The 13,113-nt window shown below is 37.4% G+C and overlaps 1 protein-coding gene across 2 annotated transcripts in view; it reads right to left on the reverse strand.

Annotated features, from left to right (window-relative positions):
- LOC107677621 (arf-GAP with GTPase, ANK repeat and PH domain-containing protein 1-like) overlaps nucleotides 1–13,113 on the reverse strand; it is a 155,203-nt gene that overhangs the window by 67,851 nt on the left and 74,239 nt on the right. For both annotated transcript variants that reach the window (XM_016472578.1, XM_016472577.1), the window contains 3 exons: nucleotides 4,742–4,869; nucleotides 4,267–4,422; nucleotides 3,190–3,282 (listed from right to left, as the gene is read on the reverse strand). In XM_016472578.1, the coding sequence (XP_016328064.1) occupies nucleotides 3,190–3,282; nucleotides 4,267–4,422; nucleotides 4,742–4,869 (377 nt within the window). The remainder of the gene's footprint in view (nucleotides 1–3,189; nucleotides 3,283–4,266; nucleotides 4,423–4,741; nucleotides 4,870–13,113) is intronic.

Consider the following 13,113-nt stretch of genomic DNA (forward strand, 5'->3'; position numbering starts at 1 on the left):
GGGTTCCAAAAAATTGTAAAGTAAAAGAAGGCTAAGACAAGTTCCAAGATCAATATAAAGTAAACTAAAAAGAGATTTGAGTCCACATTAAAGTACAGGTACAATGTGACTGCATTACTTTTTTTTATTTTGCCTGGATATCGAAGCAGTAAACGGTCATCATATCGCAGTTCAAATCCCAGTTGCAGATATGAAAAAAATAACTGCAATATGATCCCCCACCCCCAAAAAATGGGCAGTCTTATTTAAATTGGTTACTTTACCAATTTACTCCCCAAAAAGTCAGCAAAGAAACTACAAAAAAGTATGTGTGGGCCAGCCAATGGGATACAATAAGGACCAGCATGAATCTAAAGCACTAGCGAGTGAGCGAGAGGACAGCAGGGAGAACTGAAACACTATGGACTGCAGAGACTGGTGAGCTTTGATTGCGCTGGCTGATTGATCTTCTCATGAGATGAGGGACACGGGCACTGATGGGGCTTCTGATCAGCACACGAGTGTGTGCATAAGTGTGTGCGCGTACAAGTAAGCGTGGGGCAGGTTCTGTCTGACACCAAGGAAATTAATCCCTCATTAATGTACCTGCAGTGTCAAGAGGCTGAGAGATGCTTCAGAGATATGGCTCTGCGCCAGGCCCCCCGTGCGACACACTCTCCATCCACTAATGTCTCACTATACTGAAGGCTCTCTAACATACCTATAAAACTAGCACACACAATGAGAACTCTCTATTATAATTAAGTACATATTACAAATTCAAATCACAATCATGCCTCGTGTCTATCTGAATGAAGTCATAGAACACGGTTGTTCGCTCTTGAGAACACGCGTTATCGTCTTGATCGCTCTTGGCATCGAACATACAAATTAGCGCAGCGCAAGCCCAGTCGGAAGAGAGTCAGATCATAGCTAAAACTGCATGCTGCTCTCTCCTCCGCACAGCTGCCTGCCACGGCTCAGCCTTCCCATCTGCCACTAGCGCGGTGCCCTGCTCTCAGCACCGCTGTAGCCGGGCCAGCCTCATTTCTTCTTCATTAACCGCCACTGACTTTAACAGGATTTATGCAAATAGAGCCGCAGGAGGTGAGAGATCACTGCTGGCAGCATTAGCAATCGCTTGTGTGCCTCGAAAAAGAAGTACCTTCAAAGTCCCTTTTGGGCAATTCACTCAGTGGCCATCTTGGTAAAGCTCCTGGGCAGCTATATTTTCCATGTGGGGAACAATAGGCATACATCTGCTTGAAAAGGCCAAAATCTCGAAAAGAGCTGTCAAGATTGTTTCTACCTTACAAATCAGCTATCTGACAACAATAGTGTCATAAATTAAATGTCTTTTTTCTCAAATAAAACAAAGTAGAAATTGTGGACTCAGAAAATCTTTTAAATATCTATTTTAAAACACATGTGCCAAGTTCTTGAAATGTACTCTTTGTATTCATGCTAGTTTCATACGGTTTTGAAAAACGTTTTCATTACTGTGTGAATGTTAACAATTTCATATTAAGTATATTTCATATATTAACATATTTCCTTACACCTCGAACACATTACCTTTTAAAAATATTTTTGTGTAAACTGTGATATATTATTGTCAGGATTCTTTGATCATTACAAAGTTTGAAAGAGCAGCAATTATTTGAAATACAAATATTTTGTAACATTATGCATTTCTTTACTGTTACTTTTGATCAATTTAATGCATCCTTGCTGAATAAAAGTATACATTTCTTAAAAAAAAAAAAAACTTTTGAACAGTACATACATGTGAGTGTAAATATCTTATGGCATGAGGGTCCTCTATGATGTTATTTAATGTTTATTTCATGCATGTCACAAATTTTGCAGACAAATGTTTTTCGAATATTATGAGCAGTTTTGTTAAAATGTTTTTTTTTTTGAGAAATAATAAAATATTATGCCAAACTACTTTTTTCGTTTCAAGAACTGCATTATTTTAATTATTTTTTCTTCATTATAATATCAGGACAGTAATATGCTGACATTTTTCACTTTATGGCCTCAAAAATATTTAAATTAATTTTAATACAAAAAATAATAGAATCATAGAAGAGCTGCATTTTATTATATATATATTTTAATTAAATTAATAGATATGATAAAAATTGGATGTCATTGAATTGATTCATAGCTCATAGTTTGACATTTGTATTACGATAATACTAAGCAGGCAATTCAACATTACGATGCCACATATATGCCAACGAAGATGCAATGTATTCTCCAACATCTAATTTGCAGAAAAGAGGGCCAGTTACACTGCCATTTCGTTGCCCGGGTGTCTTGTATAAATTTCTTTGCCTCCTATGGAGCCTCTCAATGCGAACCCAGCGGGTTCCGAACGCGGCCCGCACATCCAAAAGGTCTGCAGCTTCGCTCTTGAACGCCAGCTGCGCTGTACGGTGGACGTCACAGAAGCGCTGCTCCACTGTGGCACACTAATAAACACAGATCTCACTTAAAGGCAGCTTTAATCAGAGATGCAATTTGTTCATTAGAAAATTACAAACAAGGCCATGGCGCTGACATGAGGAGGCATGATTAGTGCCGCTAATTACCTGATTCTTTCACTCCAGCTGAGATGCGCCGAGAATTATCTCACCCCCCCCACACTAGCTAGCGCTCTCCTTTACTCTCTCACTACGCATTCTTGTTTGCGACAAATTAAGGCCAAGTCAAACAATCTCTCCCACAGTGCAATGGAGGGGGTCTTCTTCACATCACATTCTGTTTCTCATTCCCCCTCTCCCCACATACACCGCTTATTCATGACCCAATCCAAGCTTTTCGGGGAGGGCTGATGGGGAAATATGGGCCCGTATGCAGATTGGTAGACTGCACTTCATTAGGTTCCTCTTAGCTTTTTTCTATCCCCTCTTTTGACAGGGAAAAAGAAGGTGGGAGAGTGAGGTGGGGTAGGGGTTTTGGCTGGGGGGGGTGCGTTGAGGAGAGAAAAATCCCTTCCCACTTCTTATCCTAATGATCTCATTTCAGCACACGGGAGAGCCTGGCTCTAATTGATGTCAAGTGCGTGCTTTCACTGTTAATCAAGGAGATGGCATCAAACGGGCTTTGCGCGGGTCTGAGTACTGATCTGAAGCCCTTCGTCCACAATACGCCACTGCTGGACTCCAATTATACCAGTCCAGACGGCCGGCCAGACCCTACCTGTTTAATTGGGATAGCACGGCCACTTCCAATGCTGTCTGCGCGGCCATCCATCCCTTTCTTCTCCCTGTCTGGTTCGTTTCCCTTCCGAGACTGTGGGGGAGAAGACATCATTTTAGTCAAAGGCGAGCTAGCTACTAATTGAGCCTGACTTCAGACTAGATCCAGTTTGGAGTGCAGGGCACACACATGACTTCAAAAGTCAAGGGGGTGTGGGAGGGGTCATCTTGACCTTGATGTGACCCCACCCCCACAACTTCTTGAAAGCAAGACATGTGGCACATATGCAGGATGTGCACTACAAAGGAGCATACAAGACCAGAAGAACGACAGTCTTTACTGCATACACACACACACACACACACACACATATGTACTCACACTATCATATCATTCAAAAGTTTGGGGTCTGTAAGACTTTTTTTAAAGGTTCTCATCAGATGTTCACCGAGGCATCACCAGTATATTTATATTACACTTTCATTCAAAAGTTTGAGAAAATACATTAAAAACTGTAATCCTGAGAAACATTATTAGAACCATTCTTTAAAATGTAGTTGTAACATTTCTCCTGTCTTTAGTGTCATGTGATTCTTGAGAAATCATTCTAATATTCTGATTTGGTTGAAACATTTCTTATTATTATTATGTTGACAACAGTTGTGCTGCTTAATATTTTTGTGGAAATGTGACTAATTTTTTCAGGATTCTTTGATGAATAAAAAGTTCAAAAGAACAGTGTTTATTTGAAATGTAAATATTTTAAACATTAACAAAAGTCTTTTTTTAATCAATTTAATGCATCCTAGCAGAAAAATAATTTATTTAAAAAAAATACTGACCCCCAAACTTATGATCGTGTACGTAAAAACAAATTAACATTTTTTACGTAAAAAACAAATTACATTTTTTTTTTTTAAATATCAATTCATTTTTTGGTCTTGTATTCATTTGGTATGATAAGTAAGAAACTCATTTAAACTGACTGCTGTTACTGTAGTACTTTTAATTATAACATTATTGCACCATTTAACAATTACAATCATGCCTATATGTCTAACAGGAGAGCAGACTGACCGTAAAGAGGTTGGAACGTCGTTTGGACTGTTTGCGGACGGGCGTAGGGGTGTTGGTGGTTTGGGGTACATCAATACGCAGTTCCTTCTGACTGGTACTGGGAGTGGAGGGTACGGAAGAAGAGTAATCGCTCAAACTGCCTCCACCATTACTGGTCTGTAATACACACACGAAGCAAAAATCACATACAAAAGCAAGAAAATAACCTCACGTTACAAAGAAACGCCACAAGCCTCCTGTTTTTCAGAGCTTCTCTAAGCCTCTCTAAGCTTGGCTGCACATACACAGGCTCACTTGTACACCGCTAATGAGAAATCAATGAGGACTGAGCCATGCGGAAGAGGATTACTATCTGCGGGGGGGTGGGGGGCACTGTTTGGGTAGAGACAAAGAGGTGCATTTGGGGAACAAACAAAAATGGGCTCTACATTACAAGCTAAAAGATTTTTCACTGTTTTAAGTGTTTCAGACTCACCTGGCTGATATGCACTGCAGACACAGGCGCTGCGCAGACGGAGGAGTGGCTTGGAGAATTGGGCAGTGACTTACAGGGTCCGATCGACAGCTGATGTTTCTTCCGGGTCGCAACTATTTTCTGAGCCACTGAAATTACAAAGAAGTGGAAAAGGTCAGGGGAAATGTAGGCCTATGTATTATAGAGAAACACCTACAGCCAAAAAAAAAAAACTGTTGCAGTAAACGCAACCCCAGTTCAGTCTGTAGTCAGACAGGTAAAATAGTCCACTTCATTACCCCTCATGAGAGTGTATATGGAATCGCTAACCCAGGCCGCCCCTAATTCGCTCATCACTCTCCTCCACAGGCCGGCACTTGCCCTGCTCTCAAAGCCTCCAAGGCCCATTATTTCAACATTTTCCCTCCCTCGTCCATTTCTCTTTTCCCTCGATGCTCTGCCAGCGCCAAGAAAAGGGCGGCGTCAGTCAATCGCTCGCCTCTGTCGCTATCGATCGGTTGACGGCCCTTGTGGCAATCTGCACCCGGTCCGCGGAGAGATGTTCTACCGCTTCGTCATCTCGCGGCTAACGACATTGATCCCATCATGTGGAGAGAAGCTTACGGAGAAGAGCTCATTCTTTAACTCATAAATCCCTTAAAACAGACACGCGCGGGGGAAAGAAGAGTAGAGAGTGGCTTTTTATTCCCTCTAAGAACTTAACAGTAACTCTTAAGTTGTGAACTGTCAATGCAAAATTTTAATTCGCTGATTCAACACTCCTCTAAACATAATAGCGTTTAGATTAGTTTTCCCTTGAGTCTCAAACAACTGCCCTCTAGTGTTCAGAAACTTCCTCAATCCTTTAAGCTGAAGTGGTTCTCAGGAGGCAGGAGGGAGTTAACGGTCCAAGTGCCCAGAACTCAATTACTCCAGCTCCCAATAAATAGGGCCGGCTCTCATCCCGCTGTAAATGAAGTCATTGTTTTAATTGGACCTATTAAACGTCTGAGTTTTAATGATGATTCCGTCATAAACATTTACCTTCAGGTGAGAGAGCACTGTCCAAGGGCAAACGCCATGCTACTCTGCTAAAAAATTCTCTCAACGCAATACTCACATGCTCTCCCTGTCCCATCTGCCGCTCCGACAGAAACGCTGTGCAGCTGTGTTTATTTAGACTCGTCGTGACACGCTACCACGCTAATCGGCTAATTATAATCATAAACGAGCATCTCCTCTCATTTGAAAAGAAAGAGAGTAAAGAGAAGCAGCAAATAGCGCTGACGAAAACTGTTAAGGGGCGATGACAAATACGAGTGTCCACAACAGAGAAAAGGAAATATGTTTTAAAAATCTAGGTTAAAACAAGTTCTTAGAAATGCAATCTTTTTATTCATGTTGATTTTAAATGGTTTGGAAAAACCTTTATAGCATTTTCAGGGAAAGTTTAAATGTAATGAAACCAGTCATTGTGTAATCAATACAAAAAAAAAATACATTTAATTATTAGAGTAATTTATTTTCTTACACCTTGAATGGGTGAATACAGATCTTAATAAGTAGTATTTTTTTAAGGTTTCTTGTACAAATATAATTAATTTTAAATTAATAAATATTATATTTTTGGGGAGTCATATCACATGACATGCTTCAACCTAAACTAAAAAACTGGGGAAAAATTTTTGTCCCCTTCTTTTTATTTTTGTTTTTTAATATTATCTTTTTATTTTTATTTTTACACATTTGTGAGGGTCTGCAGGGGTTCTCTTCATTATATCGTTTCCTTTTTGTGTGTGTTTTATTATGTTTCTGCATGTTGGCTGCACCAGACTTTTGGTCACACTGCATGACTCTCTTTTTCTTTTATTTTTTTAATGAGGCTTTTTTTCTTCATTATGATATCTGGGCAGTTGCAATTAATCACCCTGACATTTTTTACTTTATGCCCCTCAAAAAATGTAAAATTCATTTTAATTCAGAAATGAAAAATATGCTCATCACAGAAACACTGTATTCAAGTCATTGTGTGCATGTTGCATTTATAGACAGATACGAATTTACATTAATAGATCTGTACAAAAATGAGCATTATGTAATTTACCTTTATGTTAATAGCAATGCAGCTCGCAACCCCACAGTGGCCTTCATGAAAACACTTAACAGTGACTCTATTATCACCCAGAATCTTCTAGAGAGCTTTATAATGACCATTCGTAATAAGTCAAGCCATTTAAGTGTTATTGGACAATAGCACTGCAGGAGCATGGAGGTGGTGAGAGATATATGTCCACAGATCCCTCTCCAGACACCCCTGCTGTATTTTACTTTAAGTGTTAAGAGCAGTTATGATAAGACTGGGTTAAATATTTAAACTGCACAGCTAATACAATTTAACTTTGACTATCAATCTTGGCTCCCCTGTGAGAGGCAGCCATTTATCCTGCCGGAAACATTTCCCGTTTGATCAGATTTATGGCAGGTGGCCTGAACACTGCAGACAGGAGAAGCAGAAGCATAGCCAACACAGAGCAGGACCATTCACCCCACTGGAGCTACTCTTTTTGTGCAGATTTAGAGAACCTTGGCTACTATTAAAGCCACTAAGAATACTTCCAGCTGTATAATACATTAGTGACACTTGTCAGTAGTTATTGGAAATGCTGCTTTTGCTTCAGCAAATAGCAAATTATCCTGTTATAATACATTTTATTACATTATAATACATTCTGCTGCAGTTGGTGGATATCAATAGCCAGGTTTCAATCCATGCATACAATCGATAATATCTGATTATTTTGGGGATGTCAAACAAAAAATTATATATAGAAACAACACAATTAATGAAATTGTTTTTTTTTTTTGTTAAAATAAATTGTACATTTTTTTTTTACAATTTAAATAAGATTTCCATAATGTGTATAAAACAACTTTTTATTTAATAAGCAGAAATGTGCATAAACTATGATGGAAACACATGTACCAAATAAATTCTTAGAATCAAACTAAAAAAAGCCCCATGAATGAATAATTTGATCAGACGAAAATATCAAGGGATCTTTGTCAGTGTGTTTTGTCAAAACCGTAAGTAATTTATTACATTTAAAGGTTAAATAGTTAACACAAAAATGAAAGATAAAGAAAAAAGGTCTATTGTGTTATGGAACAACATGAGGGTGAATAAATTAATTTTTGAGCATAATTTTTTATATAAATTAAATTTTATTTCCCCTGAAGTGAACATTTTGTTCAGTTGATATGTGTGTGTATATACACACACACACACACACACACACACACACACACATCATTCCCATTATCATCTATGCACATATCTGTTGATTTGTACTACCAGATAATCATCAGTTTGCACTAACAATCCACTGTCATTACCTTGCTCTGATTTACTGCCCATGTTGCTGTGTTTATTTATTCACTCAATTATACTTTGTCGAGGTCAACAGAACAGAGAACCCTGCTGAACAAAGACTTGGACCCCCGACTCTGCAACACAGGCTGTGACCTCTCTTCCAAACGCTGAGCTGACACAACAGACTGACCTTTATTCTCGACCCCCAGAGAGAAATTAAGAAAGAGAAAAAGAGACTACATTGCGCAAAGTAAGGATGGACAGAACAGGTAAGTCGGACTAAATAAAGACACAGGTACGTTTATTAGGCTGCTGTCAGAGCGGTTAGCAGCAGTGTGTTATTAATATTAGCGAATGAGTTGGAGAAGAGCGGGGCAGATGAGCCACCTGCCAGGAATCTTGTATAAAGGTCAAACGGCTCCTGCACTTACTGTTCAGTAATTAGACCTGCTATACAAGACGCACAATACACACTTGTGTAAACACAGACCCGTATCCACATGAAACACAACCATTTTACATGCCGAACGCAGGGAGTTGAAGCCACAAGTGTAACAGTGATAGTTATGACATGCTGACAGCTTATTTCACTCGCTATCCATCACAAATGTGCACACAAGCAGTCACACTCATACACACAGTTTCCATAAAAACATTAAGCAGTACAGTTTTTAGCATTGATAATAAGATTTTTTTTGTTTGTTTGTTTTTTTGTGCGTGTGCACCAAATCAGCATATCAGAATGATTTCTGAACGATCATGTGACACTGAAGATTGGAGTAATGGCTGCTGAAAATTCAGCTTTGCATCACAGGAATAAATTACAATTTAAAATTAATTAAAATGAAAGAGAGCCATTTTAAATCGTAATATTATTTCACAATATTACTGTATTTTTTGATCAAATAAATGTGGCCTTAGTGAGCAACATAAAAAAAAATTCTGACCCCAAGCTTTTGAAAGGTATAGTGTGTTAATACATTATAGTTCATTGTTAATTCTGGTTCATTCATAATATTTTAATTAATGGCCATTTATACAACTCAATTCAAAGTTAAAAATGTATTAGTATATAAAGAAATTAACATTCACTTAGAAGAATACATGCTAGTTTTTGTTATCTAACTAATCTTAACAAAAATAACCTTATATTAATACTTTTTTCAAGTTATATAATGGTGGTTTAGGACCCAGAACACCTGGTACTTAAAAAAAGAATTGTACATTTCAGTTATAACTTGCAAATACACTAATAAAATACTGATATAGTATTAGCAAATACTCTACTGTTAACAGTAACAATTACAAAGCAGCAGCAACAACTTAACTATCAAACTTCAATACAAACTCTATAACATTTACAATCAAAGTAATAGTCAAACCATAGGGGTCCATGAAAGAGATACAGATATAAATAGAGAGACTGTAAGAAAGAGAGAGAGGAAGTGCACAGCAGACCTCGTTAGATGTTAGCGTACGCTAACAAAGCTCTACATCCTCACTCTGACATTGTGACAAGGCAGCTAGCGTGAGGGGAAGAATGGGGAGGGGGGTAATTAGGATAATTAAATTAGCACGCTGATGGACGCAGGCTGGGGAGCTGTCAGGACCCCTCACCTCTACCGAAGAACCCCTGACAAACACATACACACACTCTGCAGGCGTAGAAATACACACGCAGCACTCTCAGAGCTGTGGACTCTATTTAAACAGTATAGGAAATACTATAGGAAACATATAGGAAAGCACAAAACGCACGTAAATACACACAGACACATGACCTACTGAGGTGAACCCTCAGCTGACCCTGACCAAATAAATGGCCAAACTGGCCATCTCGTAAACACTTTGTTACATAAATCTAATGCAGATAACTACTGCACCAATTATTTTTAATGGTTAATGTTCTTGTTATTTGCGTGTTGGCATCTCTGTGATTCTGGGAAAGCAATGCAGCTCGCTCGCCTGCATTATTTGATTTATGGCAATTCAGTTCATTATATTACTGAATGCTCAACCAAAGACAATTATCATTTATTAGAGGCAAAAGGCCATGAGGAGCCGGAGCCCTGTTCTTAAACATGAGCAAACTTGTATATATAGACTTTTGTCCCATTAGGAATTATGAATTTGAGAGAGTAATAACTGATTGTGAAAGAAAGTAACCCAGGGTGATCAAACATGCATAAAACTGCATTGCAAATCAATGGGCATCATGCTTTAAAAAAAAAAATAAATAAATAAAAATTTTCCTGATAAACTGCACTTTCATTAATACTCCACCGAATCTCTCAAATCAATCGAGAAAACTAACAAAGCAGAATTACTTCAAGAAAAATGATCCTGGTATTTACAACGATAGTGTATCTCATATTTTACTGCATGTTGTTAAACATGTTTAATAGAAAATATGGCATATTTGTAGAAAAAAAACTAAAAGAACAACCATGAATTTATACATAAATAAATAAATATATATATGACGAGTTTGTTTGCAAAAACAGGTAACTCCGTTTTTAACAATTTTCTAAAATCATGTTTTTTCATTGTGCATTCCAATTAATCTCAATCAAACTTATTTTATAATTATACATATTTTCCAATGTAGCTCTTTTGCAAAATGCACAAATTTTTGATAAAACATCTATATTATATTGTCATATTATTATGTTGTTGTATATTATATCATATTATATTACCTCTCTCTCATTTAAATACTAGAATGACACACAAATATTTTTAGAAATAAAAAAATGAACAAAAGACCAACTATGAAAATTATTATTTAATTTTTATTTTATATCTTATTTTTATTTATCTTTTTATTTGATATTATAATTATAAATATTTTTGCAGCGTCACACTTTTGCAAAATGCACACCTTTCTGGTAACACAGTTGTATTATGTTGTAAAGTCAGAATGGATTTTTTTTCTCTTTCTGATTCAAATACTAAAATGACATTGTTCATGTGTAATATGATTATGGAGCCAAACAGACTTAAGATCAGTCCATACTGTTTCTACTTTGAGATGATCAACTAAATTATCAACTGCTATTGTCCAGTTCTCTCACAAAATCATACAGAGCCTGTAAATCTGCAGTGAGTCAGTCATTAAAACTCTTTAATTATGGTCACATGTGTAGTAATCACACCTCATGCATTGCTCTGATGCAAAAATAGGCCCAAATCAGGCAAACAAAATGACATGAGTCTGCACGCACACACACACACAAAACACACCTCTGGGCAGTTGCTATGCTATCAATGCAACACAAAACATTAAAATAATCATTTTGGTACTCATCAATAAATTCCACTACAGTGGATAATTAGAATGCATGATTAATTGAGGATAATGAAATGAGAGATGCGAGGAGACAGCGTCAGTAATGATCAGGAATTTAGCCTTTTCTTGCTCTCATTTAGTGCTACTGATGAGCTTGGCCATCATACAGACATGCACGCACACACACACACACACACACACACACACACACACACACACACACACACACTTAAATTACAGCAGTCTTGGCTGCAGCCAACAGCGTAATAATTAAGAAGATAATAGCTGAGCGTTTAGAGTGTAAATCTCCCTCCTGGATGGAGCACTGAACGCTTCAGCCTGCCCAACCCCTCCGAAGAGCTGCGTGCATCTGCCAGCCAGCCACACGCAGACACATGCATGTGCAAATACACAAAACACACGTAATGCCACATGCAAACCAAACCAATGTGTCCATATATAAATATACAAACAAGATAGAGTTACTTAGAAAAACACACAAACATCACAACAACAAACGTTCACTGAATATCAATATGGATGATCAACTGGGCCCAGGGAAAGGTTAGAAAAGTGTCCATTTGAATTAAATGGTTGTTCTGGATTTCCATTTCTTTTCACAATATTCTCTTATGTTTCTTCGTGTCTATATAATGGATGCTCGTAGCTGGCAAGATCAAATTTGTTAGCATTGTTTCCCCACCATCTCCAACCCATCATCCAGCTCAGACCAAGACTCGCTAAACCAGTCATCAACTCTCCCAGATCTCTTCATGATGGATCATACTTGCCCAGGTTCAGGCATTCTTTTTTTCCCTCAGTGGGGACAGAAGAACCAGTTACATTCAATCAGATCTTTAAGAAATAACTTGAAGGTTCAGTTGAGGACTGACACTCACAATGAAGTGTTCACAAATGCATGTTTGCTGCTTGTATATATTGTACCAATAAGCAGTGTAAGCATTTGTATTTACTACTGCTGTGTGTAGCTGTCAGTGTTCATCAAAGTAGTATTACATTCTGCACCATATTTACTTCACCTGTTATTAGAGATATGCTTGTTTAGGTAAAAACAGATCAATAGATATTACTGTTCAAAAGTTCAGGGACGACAAGATTGTATGTTTAAAAGAAGTGTCTTGTGTCTGCCAAGCCTGCATTTATTTGATCAAAAAGCAAAAACGGTACAGTAAAATCATTAATATTTTGAAATATTATTACAATTCAAAATAACTGTTTTCTATTTTAATATATTTTAAAATGTTATTTGTTCCTGTGATGGCAAAGCTGCCTTCAGAAATCATTCAATGTTAATTTTGTGCTCATTCTAATATATATATATATATTTATAGTAGGGATGCACCGATACCACTTTTTCCCAGTACTCGCCCGATACCGATACTTTTATTTTTGGTACTTGCTGATACCGAGTACCGATACCGATATTTTTATATTTTTTTCCCAGGCTCGGTCTGAGTAATTTTTAGACCCAAATTTGTATCAATTTTACTGGTAGTCCACTGTATGAAGAATTTTTGGGTATGATTTGTCACAGTTTAACTTATTTTGCTATCCTCACTTTACACAAATTAACTATAGTGTCCTGCACCCACTAGTAAAAAAATATCAAAAATTATATCTGCTCTCTGAATAATTTTTGGTTTGACTGTATATCCTTCGGTTATTTTCACACTTAATTATGCCCATTAAAATGTATTTTACAAGTTTTTGTTA

This window comes from Sinocyclocheilus anshuiensis, unplaced genomic scaffold (genome assembly GCF_001515605.1).
Source record: "Sinocyclocheilus anshuiensis isolate Anshui unplaced genomic scaffold, SAMN03320099.WGS_v1.1 scaffold873, whole genome shotgun sequence".
In the NCBI taxonomy this organism is placed as follows: Eukaryota; Metazoa; Chordata; class Actinopteri; order Cypriniformes; family Cyprinidae; genus Sinocyclocheilus; species Sinocyclocheilus anshuiensis.